At 52.2% G+C, this 13,344-nt stretch overlaps 1 protein-coding gene across 5 annotated transcripts; it reads left to right on the top strand.

Moving 5' to 3' along the window:
• Nucleotides 1–4,167: 4,167 nt before the first annotated feature.
• Nucleotides 4,168–12,700, top strand: PRKAG3 (protein kinase AMP-activated non-catalytic subunit gamma 3). 5 transcript variants are annotated; one of them, XM_061187483.1, is made up of 14 exons: nucleotides 4,168–4,589; nucleotides 4,984–5,023; nucleotides 5,498–5,653; nucleotides 6,000–6,403; nucleotides 7,395–7,476; nucleotides 7,956–8,014; nucleotides 8,115–8,160; nucleotides 8,355–8,409; nucleotides 8,609–8,735; nucleotides 8,871–9,036; nucleotides 10,515–10,552; nucleotides 10,730–10,876; nucleotides 11,228–11,461; nucleotides 12,044–12,115. In XM_061187483.1, the coding sequence occupies exons 3-13, from the start codon at nucleotides 5,500–5,502 to the stop codon at nucleotides 11,342–11,344; spliced, it is 1,395 nt and encodes a 464-aa protein (XP_061043466.1). In that variant the 5' UTR covers nucleotides 4,168–4,589; nucleotides 4,984–5,023; nucleotides 5,498–5,499; the 3' UTR covers nucleotides 11,345–11,461; nucleotides 12,044–12,115. The 5 variants fall into 5 exon arrangements, with proteins under 5 accessions (XP_061043466.1, XP_061043457.1, XP_061043448.1 ...); XM_061187474.1 differs by having other exon boundaries at nucleotides 8,868–9,036; XM_061187465.1 differs by having other exon boundaries at nucleotides 8,343–8,409.
• The last annotated feature ends 644 nt before the right edge of the window (nucleotides 12,701–13,344 follow it).

Genomic DNA, 13,344 nt, shown 5'->3' with positions numbered 1-13,344 from the left:
TTATCAGTAATGGTCTCATCCAGGCTACTCTCTTGGCTTCCTCAAGCTGCTTAACTCCTCCTGATATAAAAATAACACTTAAACAGGATCCCGACCCCATGTCCTAGACAAATCAGCTATCCAGAGATGGCAGCCAAATTCCCCCTAGGGTCAGAGGGCAGTGTCCTTATTACACCCAGTTTTGAGAGAGAGCCGAGATGTAGGGTTTCAAGAAATATGATATCATGACCAGAGACAAAACTCTAACACCCAAAGAGTATTTATTTCCCAGCAAAAGCCAGTACCTTCTGCTGATTCACCCTGCTGAAGAGGATGGGAGGGGCTGGGCTGGCCACAAGAGCAGGTGTAGGAGCTCCTTTTTTACAACTGGAAAATCACAATGATTTTAGTGTTGTGCAGCACTGGTGTCTGCCCCAGCTGAGCCCTCCTCCATCCCAACCTTGATGCCACCATGAGATGACTACTGGAGAGTCAGAGCTCCCACCCCACCCTCCAGCCTGCCTGCTTTCAGAACCTTGTAGCTGGAGGGCTAGGGAGACTGGGACCAGGTGGCGAGGTAATAATTATAGTAAACACTTACTGAGCATACATTACATGCCAGGCCTGTGCTTCATTTACTTTAAGCTTAGTGGCTGAGAGTGTGGTGCTAGTGTAGAAACACTGGGTTTGACCCTGGACTTCATCTCACTAGCTTTGAGATTTTGATCAAGTTACTTAATCCCTTCGTGCCTTGATCTTTTGACCTGCAACATCATCATAATGAAAGAATTTACCACATAGGGTTGTGAGGGATTACATGGGATCCTGCACACAATGTGTTTTGCAGTGTCTAGTAGATATTCCGCACTGCATAAATGTGAAGCAGCATTATATACACTTGTAATTTCTAACCCTACCCCGATCCCACGATGTAAATGCATTAGTAAGATGGCATTAGTAGATGCATTAGTCAATGGGTCAGTGGCTTAAACAAGATAGAAGTTTATTTCTCTTTATCACATAACAGTCCAGAGATGGGGAGTGGAGGAGATTCTATTATTTTCAATCTGCCTCTTCCACCATTGGGTCCAAATGGCTGATCCAGCTCCCACCACCATATCATAATTCCAGTCAGTAGGAGAAGGAAAATCTGCCCTTTCCTCCTAAGGGCACGTTTAAAGGTTGCATATAACATTGCTGGGCAGATCCCATTGGCCACGCTTAGTCACGTGGCCATGCTATCTGCAGAGGAAACTGGGAAATATAATCCTGCACTTCGTTAAAATTGTGAGGAATTACTAGCAGAGGAAGAAGAAGGGGAGAATAGGTGTTGTTCTGCCAGAGCCCACCACCTGGCCACCCCTCACAAAGAACACATTTAGCACCCTTCAAAGGGAGGCAAGGCAGAGTTCCATCCGGACACAGCTCCAGCTGAGAGCCCAGGATCTCTGAGGGCCTGGGTGTGGATGGATCCTCAGAGTCTAGAGCCCTGTGAACCAAAAGGCAGGTAATCTGGCCCTCCCCCTCCCTGAGATAACAGTGGAGGAGGAACAGGATAAACTTCAGAACAGGAAAGAATGGCAAACACCTGGCAGTTACCTGATCTTTAACAGTCACTGAATCTAGTTGGACAGGAATTGCAATGCTGCTTCCCCGCAGTGGAGTAAGTTCTGGGGCAGCTCATCCCCAGTTCTGGGAAACTGTCTACTCTCCTTCGTGGCCTCTGGCATTGCCTCCTGGGAAGTTATTTCTCACCCGACATCCCCTGTGGCTGCACTTGAGACCACGCTGTCCTTGCAGATGTTACAACTTTCACAGTCCTCCTTCTGCTGGTGCAGATTTGGGGGGCTAGGGACAACTGGGGGGGTCAAACCAGTCTTTGCTGACCAGGTTTGTAGTTTCTTTGCCAATGTAACACCCTCAAAATCTCCCAAGGCTTCTGATATATTTCTTATTTGTGTAACCACAGCCAACTGTCTCACCATTTTTATGCTTGAATACTCTGGACTTGGTGTTCTTCCTGTTTTCTCTCAAACTGTTGGTGGCTGCCTTGAGGTCGTCCGAAAAAATATGCTTGGCTGTGAAGAGAACGTCCCTATTCTGCCCACTGGGCTGGCTTCCACTGTCTACAGAACTGGGTGTGCTTGAGAAAGTTTTGGGACCACAGGTACAGCCCTTGCTAAGGTTGCCTCTTTCAAACCACCGTTTACAACTCACTGCCTGAGTGCATTTCTCTTGTGGGACTTTACTAGTAGCAGCAAGCAGAAGCCAATACACGCTAGTTTCCGTGAGTTACAGGCTCTGTTAGCATATGATGACATTTCAAGGCATCATAGATGACAGATATGCCATACGTTTTGCTGTATCATAGCAATGGTCACCAGATTACCAGTGTACAATAGTTTTCTTTGCTACCTGCAGTCCAATTTCCAAACCAATGCCACTTGTTTTAGGCTTTTAAAGCAGTGCCACTTCCAGATGCCAACTTTTGCATTAGTTAGGATACATGTTTGATTGCTGTAACAAAGACTCAATTTAAGAATGACTTAAACAAGGAAGTTTATTTCTCTCATGTAACAGTCTATAGACAATCTAAACCTGGTAGGGTGACTCTGAAAACTTTAACAAACATTTTCCATCTTGGCTATGACATACCTCCTCTAGCTCCTGCCATCACATTAGCATTCCAGCCATCAGAAGGGGAAAAGGAAGAGGGGGACTCATGCCTCTTTCTTTTAAGGCATGACCTGGAAGTTGCTCACATTGCTACCACTCACATTAGCCAAATTAAGCCACAAGGCTATATTTAACTGCAAGGGTTGGGAATTTAGGCTGCTATTCCAGCTAAAATTCAAGTGATTCTATTACTAAAGGAAGAAGAGAGAAATGGATACTGGGAAGCAACTGGCGGTCTCTGACACAGACTGTTTTTATCCTCATTTTAGATTCGTGGAAACAGGCGCAGAAAAAACAAGCAATGCTTTCCAAGGTCAAATGGCAGAGCATGAATTTTAATCAGGTCCATCTGACCCCAAAACAGATTTTCCATCACATCCAGCCAACACAGTTTGGTCATCAAGGTGCCCACTGTTCACTAAGAGATAAAAGGTATTTACATGTGAATGTAAATGTGAGTGTCAGCCCAGTGTACAGTGAGATATGCACACAGAACGTGGCTATAAGGAGATCAGTGCAATGAGGGTGATGCAATCAAGGGAGACTTTGTTTAAAGAGGAGCCCCTGTTACTGGTCCTGTAGGTGGAACATATCTGAGGTGGAGGGGAGAATGGGGTATTGCAGGAGAAGGCAGTGATGTGAGCTGGACCTGTTGTGTATCTGGCTTGGCTGTGAAGGTGGTCCAGAGCACAAGGGGGTGGGGCTTTTCGGGTCTGAGGCACCGCATATCTCCAGGGAAGGTCCATGTGATCTTTCCCCCATTTGAAGTGTCCCATTGGCTGTGCCTTTGATATTCCATCATCTGGGACCAGACAGGAACAGGCCACAGGGACCCTGCAGAAGGAGAGCTGCACCTGCCCCCAGTACTACCCAAGACACATGGAAGGCAAGCCCCTTCCCTGCTCTGCTCTCCTCCTCCGTCCCCATAAGCAGTACAGGGGCTTTGAGGGATGATGGGAAATACGGTCACTGAATCAGCGAGAAATCCAATAACCCATTACTGTCTGTCCACTCCACAGCGAGACTGGGATGGAAGAGGCTGGAAGGAGGAGAGGAAGGGAGGGGCAGGGAGGGGAGCTGCAGCAGCTGGGTCAGCATTCCTGATTTGGATGTTGACTCAGGCCCCAGGAATGCCAAGGAAGGGGGTGGGCAGCCACCAGAGCCGGCTGGGTTCCTGTTGGCACCAGGAGATGTAGGGACAGCACACACAGCGGGATGGGGGCACTGGGGCTTCTGCACACCTGGATGTACCTCCACAGGTAGAAATAGGTGTCTCTCACACTGTAGACAAGCGCAAGCCCACCTCACTCCTTCAAGGCGATTCTCACAACTCCCCACCTGCCCTAAACATCCAGTTCCAACTCCTCCACCGAAGAGAGGGATGGGCCTCTGGGACTCAAATGGAGACATCTGGACACACATTGGCCACTCTCCCGGGGTACCACCCACAAACCTCTTATCCCCAGCCTCCCAGCTGCAACTTGCCCTTTCTAACTCTAGCACCACCCACGACCGAAGTTGTAAAAGGAAGAGAGTTAAGCTCAACCCGCCTCTGTTTTCCCTCCTTTGGCGCCTGACAAAGATGAGAGAGGCTCTCAGAGAAGAAACCCGGGACTCTGAGAGTCCACCTCCTCCCACCCCAGTGCCCTCACAGCGGGGTCCTTCTCTCCTGTTCTCGGAAACCCAGGAGGCAGCCCATGACCAGGCATCGAGATTCCACATGCGCCCCACCCCTCCCCGCCGGCCAGCAGGTTGCCGGGCTGGAGCAGCTGAGCGGGTGGACTCCTTCCTTCCCACTGCCCGACACCCAAGCAGAGAGAACCCGATCCGGGAGGGCAGGGTGCCAGGGGCCGGGCCCAGAATAGTGCTGCCCAGATACAGTGCTGCGCACTCGCTCATGGAGCCCGCCGGAGCTGGAGCACGCGCTGCGCAGGGTACCGGGGTACGGGGCGGGGGTGGGGTGGCGGGAGCTGGAGCCGCTGAGGCCGGAGGGCCGAGAGCGCACCACCGCGTGGATGTGTGCGCGTGTGCGTGCGTGTGGGTGTGTTTGGCCAGGATTTTCTCTGTATATGAGCATGAGGGTGTCTGCATGTGTATATTCTTTGTGTGAGTCTATGTGGTTCTGTGTGTGTCTGGGAAGTGTTGAATATGTGGCTTTCTGAGTGCGTATAAGTGTTTGGGTAGGTTGTGTGTGTTTATGTGTGTTTGTGGGGTGGGTGTTTGTGTGTGTGTGTTTGTGGCGTGTGTGTGTGTGGTGGGAAGGGGAGCTCCCTTTGGTTCAGAGTGTAGGGCATTTTCCCCACCCCTTCAGACATTCTTCTCCCACAGACCCCCTCCTGGAGCAGCCTCGTGGGACCTGAGCATCAAGGTAGGTGGGGCTGCCCCTCTTCCTGGGCCCAGCCTCTTCTCCCACTTCCTTTTCTCCCATGTCTCTAGGCCCCCAATCTCCCGCACTCTACTAGTCTGGCTTTTGTCTTCCTCTCTTTTTCCTTCTTTGTTCCTCTTTGTTTCTTCTTCCGCCTTTTACCTCACCTCCTCCTTCCTCTTTCAGAAGAAGAAAGGGGGGATCTAGAGTCTGAAGATTTGGACCCTCCTGACTTTATCACTTACTAGCTGTGTGATTTGTGGCAAATTGCTAACCTCTCTGATCTCAGGTCCCTTGTTAGTGAAATAGGGATGATAATGCCTCCCTTATAAGATTGCTGTGAGGTTTGAATGAGAAACATGTTGGTGGAAAAGCCCTTTGAAGCTTGCAAATATTAAATATTATCATTCATAACATTTTAATTGATTTTATTGTGTTACTCCGCATTAACCAAACAGGCCCCATTCCCCCTTCCAGATATGAGCTTCCTAGAGCAAGGAGATAGCACTTCATGGCCATCACCAGCCATGACCACCAGCTCAGAAAGAAGCCATGGGGAACAGGGGACCAAGGCCTCGAGATGGACAAGGCAGGAGGATGTAGAGGAAGGGGAGCCGCCAGGCCTGGGGGAAGGTGAGGCCAAGGCCAGTTCTGGCGAGAAGGGACTGGGGGCAGTGGGAAGTCCCCGATCCTGGGGCCAGACTCTGCCCTGGATCTCCCCATAACACAGACACATGACATCGTGTGGCCTCAGTCTCCCCACATGGGAGAGAACAACTGCATTGCCGATCCAGGGGCCCATCTTGGCCAACTCAGGACAGAGCCACCATCCTGTGTGACTCACTGAGACTCAGCTCTCTCACCTGCAAAATGGGGGCCTCATCATCCAGGCTTCCCAAGGCTGCTGTGAGGATGAACGGAGACAGCAGATGAGAAAGTGCTTTGGAAGATGGAGTTACTGTCCTCTCCCCCCTAACAGGTCTCCAGTCCAGGCCAGCTGCTGAGTCCACCGGGCTGGAGGCCACATTCCCCAAGGCCACACCCTGGACCCAAGCTGCTCCCTTGGCTGGGGTGGACTCCCCCACAGCAGAGCGGGACATCCTCCCCCCTGACTGTGCAGCCTCAGCCTCCGGCTCCAGCACAGACGATCTGGATCTGGGCATAGAGTTCTCAGCCACAGCAGCCTGGGGCAATGAGCTCGGCCTGGTGGAAGAGAGGCCGGCCCCATGCCCGTCCCCGCAGGCACTGTTACCCAGGCTGGGCTGGGATGATGAGCTGCGGAAGCCAGGGGCTCAGGTCTACATGCACTTCATGCAGGAGCACACCTGCTACGATGCCATGGCAACCAGCTCCAAGCTGGTCATCTTCGACACCATGCTGCAGGTGAGGCTGCAGCTCTGCCCCACCTCCATCCTCACAGCCCCCAGGATGCCCTGCCAGCCCTGCCCCGCTACAGGCCCCTTCCAGAATTCCTTCTTAGCACCATGGAGACCGGCGGAGGAGGGCTTTTTCTCTCTGTGTACACCCCCTAATTGTCATCCCAGCTCTGCAACTCAGTATCTATAGGGTTTGGGGTAGGTCTTTGTGCTTCGCGCATCTCTAAAATGGGGATAGGAAGGCCTGCTTTACCCTACAAGTTTCAGAGGACTCCTGGGCCAACCCAGGATGAGAAGAAGCATTTTGCACACCCTGAATTGTATGGAAAACATTGCAGGGTGGCTTAGGACAAAGAGCGGGGAACTTTGCAAAGAGAAAAATAGGATGAGCTCTGGTCCCCACTCTTCCATTAGGCTAGGCTACAAAACACCTGATCCCTTTCTTCTCGCCGCATATAGGAGAGCAGTGTGTAGTGTAGAGAAGAAGCAGGGTATATGTATGGTCCACAGTTCACTATTTGACTCTAGCAGTATATAGACAAATATATTTAATTTAGTAGTTTTGTATTTATTTTGATATGTATTAGAAAAATACAACCAGCCTGTATAGATAATATTGTTTAGGATGAAGCCAAAATGAGTCAATGTAAAATTTATTTAGAAAAAAATATCTCGTACATATCATATAAATAATTACACCTCTAGTACTTAGATTAGCAAAAACTATCCTGTGTGTATCTGTACACATATGACTTTGGTGTAGAAACACTGTTAGTTTCCTACACCCTTGTGTGCCTGGTAAGGGGTCACCTCAGTGCCTCTGGCCACCAGCAGCCTTATCTCTGTAGCAAATGTGCCGACAAGGGTCATGTCGAGTGGCAGGCAGGCTCGTGTAGTGGAGGGCCTGGGAGAAGGCCCTGTGGAAGGACCCCGGTTGGGACAGGGGGCTCTGAGGGCCAGTGAGCAACTCACCCTCTACCGTTCTCCCCGGCGCTCAGATCAAGAAGGCCTTCTTCGCCCTGGTGGCCAATGGCGTCCGGGCGGCACCTCTGTGGGACAGCAAGAAGCAGAGCTTTGTGGGTGAGAAGGGGCTGGGGAGGCAGAGGTGGCGGGGAAGGGAAAGGGGGGAACTTGTGGGACATTTCTGGGGCTGAGCTCTGACACACCACAGGCCTGAGCTGAGCAGGGGCCTGGCGTGGGGGAAATGTGCCAGCCGGGAGACCCCATCTGTGGGATAGCTGTGACCAGCTGACCCCTCCAGCTCTACTACCCCGTGGTCCCATGTCATAGGTGCTAAGGAGGAAAAGAGAAAAGGAAGAGGAAGAAATGCGGAGAAAAGAAAAAATGGGGAGGAAAGGAGAGAAATTACGGAGGAAGCATAAAAGGGAGAACCCCATTTCTCAGGCATGGGACGAGCTGCCCTACTCTCCTCTTTCCGAAACCCCACTTTTGTCTCAGTCCGAGGACACTGGCCGGGTGGGGGAGGGGGGCTGAGCCCTCAGCCTGCCTTCCACCGCAAGGCCCAGGCTGACCCCCGTTCCCCCCCTCCCACCCCGCAGGGATGCTGACCATCACAGACTTCATCTTGGTGCTGCACCACTATTACAGGTCCCCCCTGGTGAGGAGTGGGCTGGGGTTCTGGCGGCACCCATCTGTGCTGGGGTGGAGGGAGTTCAGGGGGCCCGAGTCTGACTTCAGGAGTTCTGTTGATGTTCTAGGTCCAGATTTATGAGATTGAAGATCATAAGATTGAGACCTGGAGGGGTGAGTGGGCAAAGGGGCAGAGGGTGTGAGGGTGAGGGTAGGGCTAAGGACCTAGGGTAGAGGATGGGTGGTGGGGATTTCCTGGGGGGAGCAGGGAAAAGGTAATAGGGCGCCCAGGGGACCCGAGGGGCTGGGGGCTGCTGAGTGAGGCAGGGTGGCCAGCTCCCTTGCCCTGACTCCAGTTTTTCCTGCAGAGATCTACCTTCAAGGCTGCTTCAAGCCTCTGGTCTCCATCTCTCCCAGTGACAGGTAAGCGTCCCCAGCCACCCACTTGAGGCTGCTTGCCCTGCACAGACCCCTTCCCCAGCTCCTCAGTTCTGAACTCACGGGCTCACAGTCGGCAAACTGCGGACAAGGCAGCCTTGGCACCCTGTCCTCCTTTCCGGGGGCGGGGATGAAGGGCATCTCTCTCCAGGCTGCCCCAGGCTCACTGCTCCCACTTCTGCAGCCTGTTCGAAGCCGTCTATACCCTCATCAAGAACCGGATCCACCGCCTGCCGGTCCTGGACCCAGTCTCAGGCGCTGTGCTCCACATCCTCACACACAAGCGGCTGCTCAAGTTCCTGCACATCTTTGTGAGCCTGGGCACAGCCTCAGCGGGAGACCCGAGGGGCAGAGAAGTCTTCAGCCCTAGGGATTGGGGAGGGAGCAGCTGGGAGCCCTCTGGGGGCTACTCCACCCTTATCCCTACCTGTCCCCAACCCAAGCAGGGAACCCTGCTGCCCGGGCCCTCCTTCCTCTCCCGCACCATCCAAGATGTGGGCATTGGCACGTTCCGAGACTTGGCCATGGTGCTAGAAACGGCACCCATCCTGACCGCACTGGACATCTTTGTGGACAGGCGCGTGTCTGCACTGCCTGTGGTCAACGAAGCTGGTACCTACACCCAAGATGGGGGCTCTGGCTGGGGTGGAACTGTGGGGAGCAGGGGTCTACGTGACATCAGCTCGCGACCCAGGATGGAGTCAGGGCTAGAAGTCTCTGCCTGCTTTGAGCCTTGGATCAGTTACTTAGCCTCTCTGAGCCAGACCTCAATTTCTTGCTCTGAAAAAGGGTTAAAGGAACCATGGCTGTAAACTGCTTCAAAGTTAAAAATCACCATAATGAAGCTGAATATCAAGAAGTGTTTTAATCTATTTTTTGGTTATGAAAAATTTCAAATGTATGAAAATGGTAGAAAAAACTCTATAACAAACCCCACCTATCCACCCAGATTAACTACTGTTAACACATTGCCATTAACCAGTTCTTTTTTTTTTCACTGAAGTAATTTAAAGTAAATTATATTATAGAATCATGTCATTTCACCCTTTAACACTTCATCTGAATCTCTTAAAATAAGTATGTTTCCTATATCACCTAACAAAATTATGAATAATTTATTAATGTTATCTAACATTCAATCCTAATTCCATTTCCCCATTTTCCCCAAGAGTATCTTTTTTTTATAGTTGATTTGTTCAAATCAAGATCCAATTAAGGTCTATGCTTTGAATTTGCTTCTTTTGACCCTTAAGTCTCTTTTAATCTAGAACAGTTCCCTCCCCACTTAATTTTCATGACGTTGATGATGAGAAGCCTGGGTCTATTGTCCTGTAGAACGTCGCACTTCCAGAGTTTTTTCTGTTTTCTGCAGTTGGCCTGTACATTGTTCCTCTCTTCCTGTGTTTTCTGTAAACTGGAAATTAGATCTAAACTCTCGATCAGATTCAGGCTATACATTATTTTTTTTTAATTAATTTATTTTATTTTATTTATTTACTTTTGGCCGTGTTGGGTCTTCGTTGCTGCACGCAGTCTTTCTCTAGTTGTGGCGAGCGGGGGCTACTCTTCGTTGTGGTGCGCAGGCTTCTCATTGTGGTGGCTTCTCTTGTTGCGGAGCATGGGCTCTAGGCGTGCGGGTTTCAGTAGTTGCGGCTCGCGGGCTCTAGAGCGCAGGCTCAGTAGTTGTGGCACACGGGCTTAGTTTCTCCGCGGCATGTGGGATCTTCCCGGACCAGGGCTTGAACCCGTGTCCCCTGCATTGGCAGGCGGATTCTTAACCACTGCGCCACCCGGGAAGTCCCCAGGCTATACATTGAGGCTAGAATATTTCAGAGGTGATGCCATGTACTCATATTTTGTCACATCAGGAGGCATCATGTCAGGTGTCTCTCTCTGCAATACTGTTTGATCTGTGGGTTCAGGGTGGTGGCAGCCTGATGCCTCATTATAAAGCCAGTAGCCTGGGGGTGGGGAGGATGTTGAGGAGTTCACTCCCCAAGCCAGCCCCGGGCCCTTACACAGCATCCTGGTTCTGACCTGAACCTCTCCCCTTTCTCTCACCTTCCTCCCCGGCCCCCCAACCCCCGCAGGACAGGTCGTGGGGCTCTACTCCCGCTTTGATGTGATTGTAAGTGTCTGGGGGGATGGAGGGGAGCTGGGGGTGCCACAGGGAAGCTGAGGTGTGGGGATCGATGTGGGGGGTATCTGTGGACCAGGGGGGCCTTTACAAGTGTATAGAGGGAGATATCTGTGGGGCTGGAGCCTGGTCGAGGGCTGATTAAGAGCGGTTCTCCCTCCTGCCCAGCACCTGGCAGCCCAACAAACATACAACCACCTGGATGTGAGTGTGGGAGAAGCACTGAGGCAGAGGACACTGTGTCTGGAGGAAGTCATTTCCTGCCAGCCCCACGAGACCTTGGGGGAAGTCATTGACCGGATTGTCCGGGAGCAGGTACCCACACCCCTTCGTACATGCTCCCAACATGTAGCGCCCAGTCCTTCTCATGAGCAGCTTCAGCTAGCCCTATCCATCAGGCACCTGCCCTGTCCTCCCAGCTCATGGCCAAGCTCTTGGTGTCCACACTGGCCGGCGACTCGTCCTGTCATTGGGGCCCTCGGGCCAAGGGCCGCAGCCAGCTGACCACCCTAGGGCAGGCAGAGCCACCGCTAACTGGTTTCTAGGAGACACTCTCTTGCCCCCCCAGTTATGTTAAATTGTTTGCCCCTAATTCTCAGTGCCAACCTCGTTGGCTGCCGTAGCCACATGGCACTGCCCCCTCACTGAGCCTCTGTGGACCCACAGGTGCACCGGCTGGTGCTCGTGGATGAGACCCAGCACCTCCTGGGTGTGGTGTCCCTCTCCGACATCCTTCAGGCTCTGGTGCTGAGCCCTGCTGGCATCGACGCCCTCGGGGCCTGAGAACATCAGAGTCTTCACTCTTAGGCCACCTTCCACACCCGGAAGCCAGCGAAGGGAGCCGGGGACTCGGCGTTCACCTCCCCCCACCCCCCATTTGCTGGTTCGGCTCTTGTTCAGGTGGGCTCTGCCCTGGGCCATTGACCTCAGCCCCAGCCCCTCAGACTCCCCGGGCACCCAGATCTCAGATTGGGGCCCCCCTGAGGATGGGAGTGGCCCAGTTCAGAGCTGAGCAGCCTCGTGAAAACTACAAGTGTCAGGACTCACTGCGGGGCCACTGCTTTGTCCCATTCTCAGCTGAGGTGATGGAGGCCCTCATAAGAGGGGTGGACAGGGGCTGGAGTAAAGGCAAGGCAGTGATGTGACTTCAGGGGCTCCCAGGAGATTGACCTGCCCTTTCACAATTCAATTCCCGCCTGCTTGGACTTCCACTGGAAGGAAGCCAGTTACTAAACCTGGGCTGAATGGAATTTCCACACTCGGCAAGAACTAAGGCTGAAAGGAGAGAGCTTCTCTCGAAGTACTCATCGCAGTCAGTTTGACATGATCTCAGACTCTTTCCTGGTAGCACGTTTGCTAGGGGTTTGCAGAGGGTGGAGGTGCAGATTCCACCTGCTTAGCAAGGATGGCAAGACTGAGGTTCCCCTATTGGAAAGGCAACCTCCCCTCCCCATTTAATCTTCCTTTCTCTTTCCCTCACAGGCTTCTCCAGCCCTCCCCGATTGCCCCTGCCCTGCCTGTGCTCCCAGAAGCCCTCAGGAATGCCTGGTCCACCGTGGAATGATGAAATGAAGAACAGCTGAGTCAAGCCTGGAGCTCTCTGAACCAGAGGCACTAGGATTACCCCAGGGCTGACTGATTTGTGCCACCCACACTGCTGTCTCCCTACCTGGCCCCGGTGGGGTGGGGAGCCCTCAGTCCATGGGTTCAGGAAGGGGTTCTGGATTCCTCGGCTTCTGGACTACCTGGCACCCATGCCCCCAGCTCCTGGGAGTCCCAGCTGTGCTTCCCCCATGGAAACTGCCCTAGTGGTTCCTCACAACTTTGCCACTGCCCTCCTGCTCCCCCAGCATTGCATTTCAGGGCTGCCTGTGGGTCCCCACAAAGCAGCAGTTTTGTAGAGCTGCCTGTTGGAGTGGGGTCCCCCCTCCTTTCTCATCCTTAGCTCTCACCAGCAAGCAGTGTTCTCAGTCCCCAGGGAGGGCCTGTGTTTGGATCACTGAGGATGAACCGTCGAGAAAACAAAAAGAAAAAGAACAGCCCATGAACTTAGATTTTATAACTTTCACTCAGAAAATGCTATGGTCATTTGATCTGAACCTGCGGCAAGATCCCTGTCCTTTCTGAATTCAGTGACACCCGAAGGAAAATCTGTAATTGACAAACACTGCAAGTGGTGTTTCTTTTGCTTGTGGAGTGTTATTCCACCGAAATTTTTTTCATCTTTTATTTACAGCAAAACTCGAAAGAAAATGTTAGTTACTTACATAGTGGGTACAACTCAGTCCACAAACTCTAATCTGTAAGAAACGTAACTTAATTTTTCTAACACTAAATGTAATTTCTATTATGAACTCCATTTTACCAGGTTGCAGAAATTAGTCTCAGCCAATTTGGGGTTCCCCTCCCACCTTTTCTTGCGGTTAAGTTCGGTGATGGGGGGAGGCTTTAAGTGGTGTAAGACTTTGTTCCTCAGCCATCATCATCCACCCGTGCCAGCACCTGCTGAAACATCCCCACTACCATGTGGTTGTCACTTGGTTGGTCACCGGTGGGCATGGCCCCTGCTAGGTGCTCCCTCACTCCCTACCACGAAGCCTCTTTGAGCCTGCCTGCTCCTGGGGCACAGGGACATTCTAGCTCCTGGCTCTGCACCCCTCTGGACTTTAGGAAGCTCTGTGGGGCTATCCCAAGCCCATCTGCTGAGACAAGACAGCAAGTGGTCTGGTCTACCCTGTGTTTTGCTGTTTTCCCAGCCTCTACACAGGAAACATGGGGCCCAG

Source organism: Eubalaena glacialis, chromosome 1 (assembly GCF_028564815.1).
Source record: "Eubalaena glacialis isolate mEubGla1 chromosome 1, mEubGla1.1.hap2.+ XY, whole genome shotgun sequence".
NCBI lineage: Eukaryota > Metazoa > Chordata > Mammalia > Artiodactyla > Balaenidae > Eubalaena > Eubalaena glacialis.
Note: the sequence above shows the minus strand (reverse complement) of the source record. Positions and strands in the feature narration are given on the sequence as shown.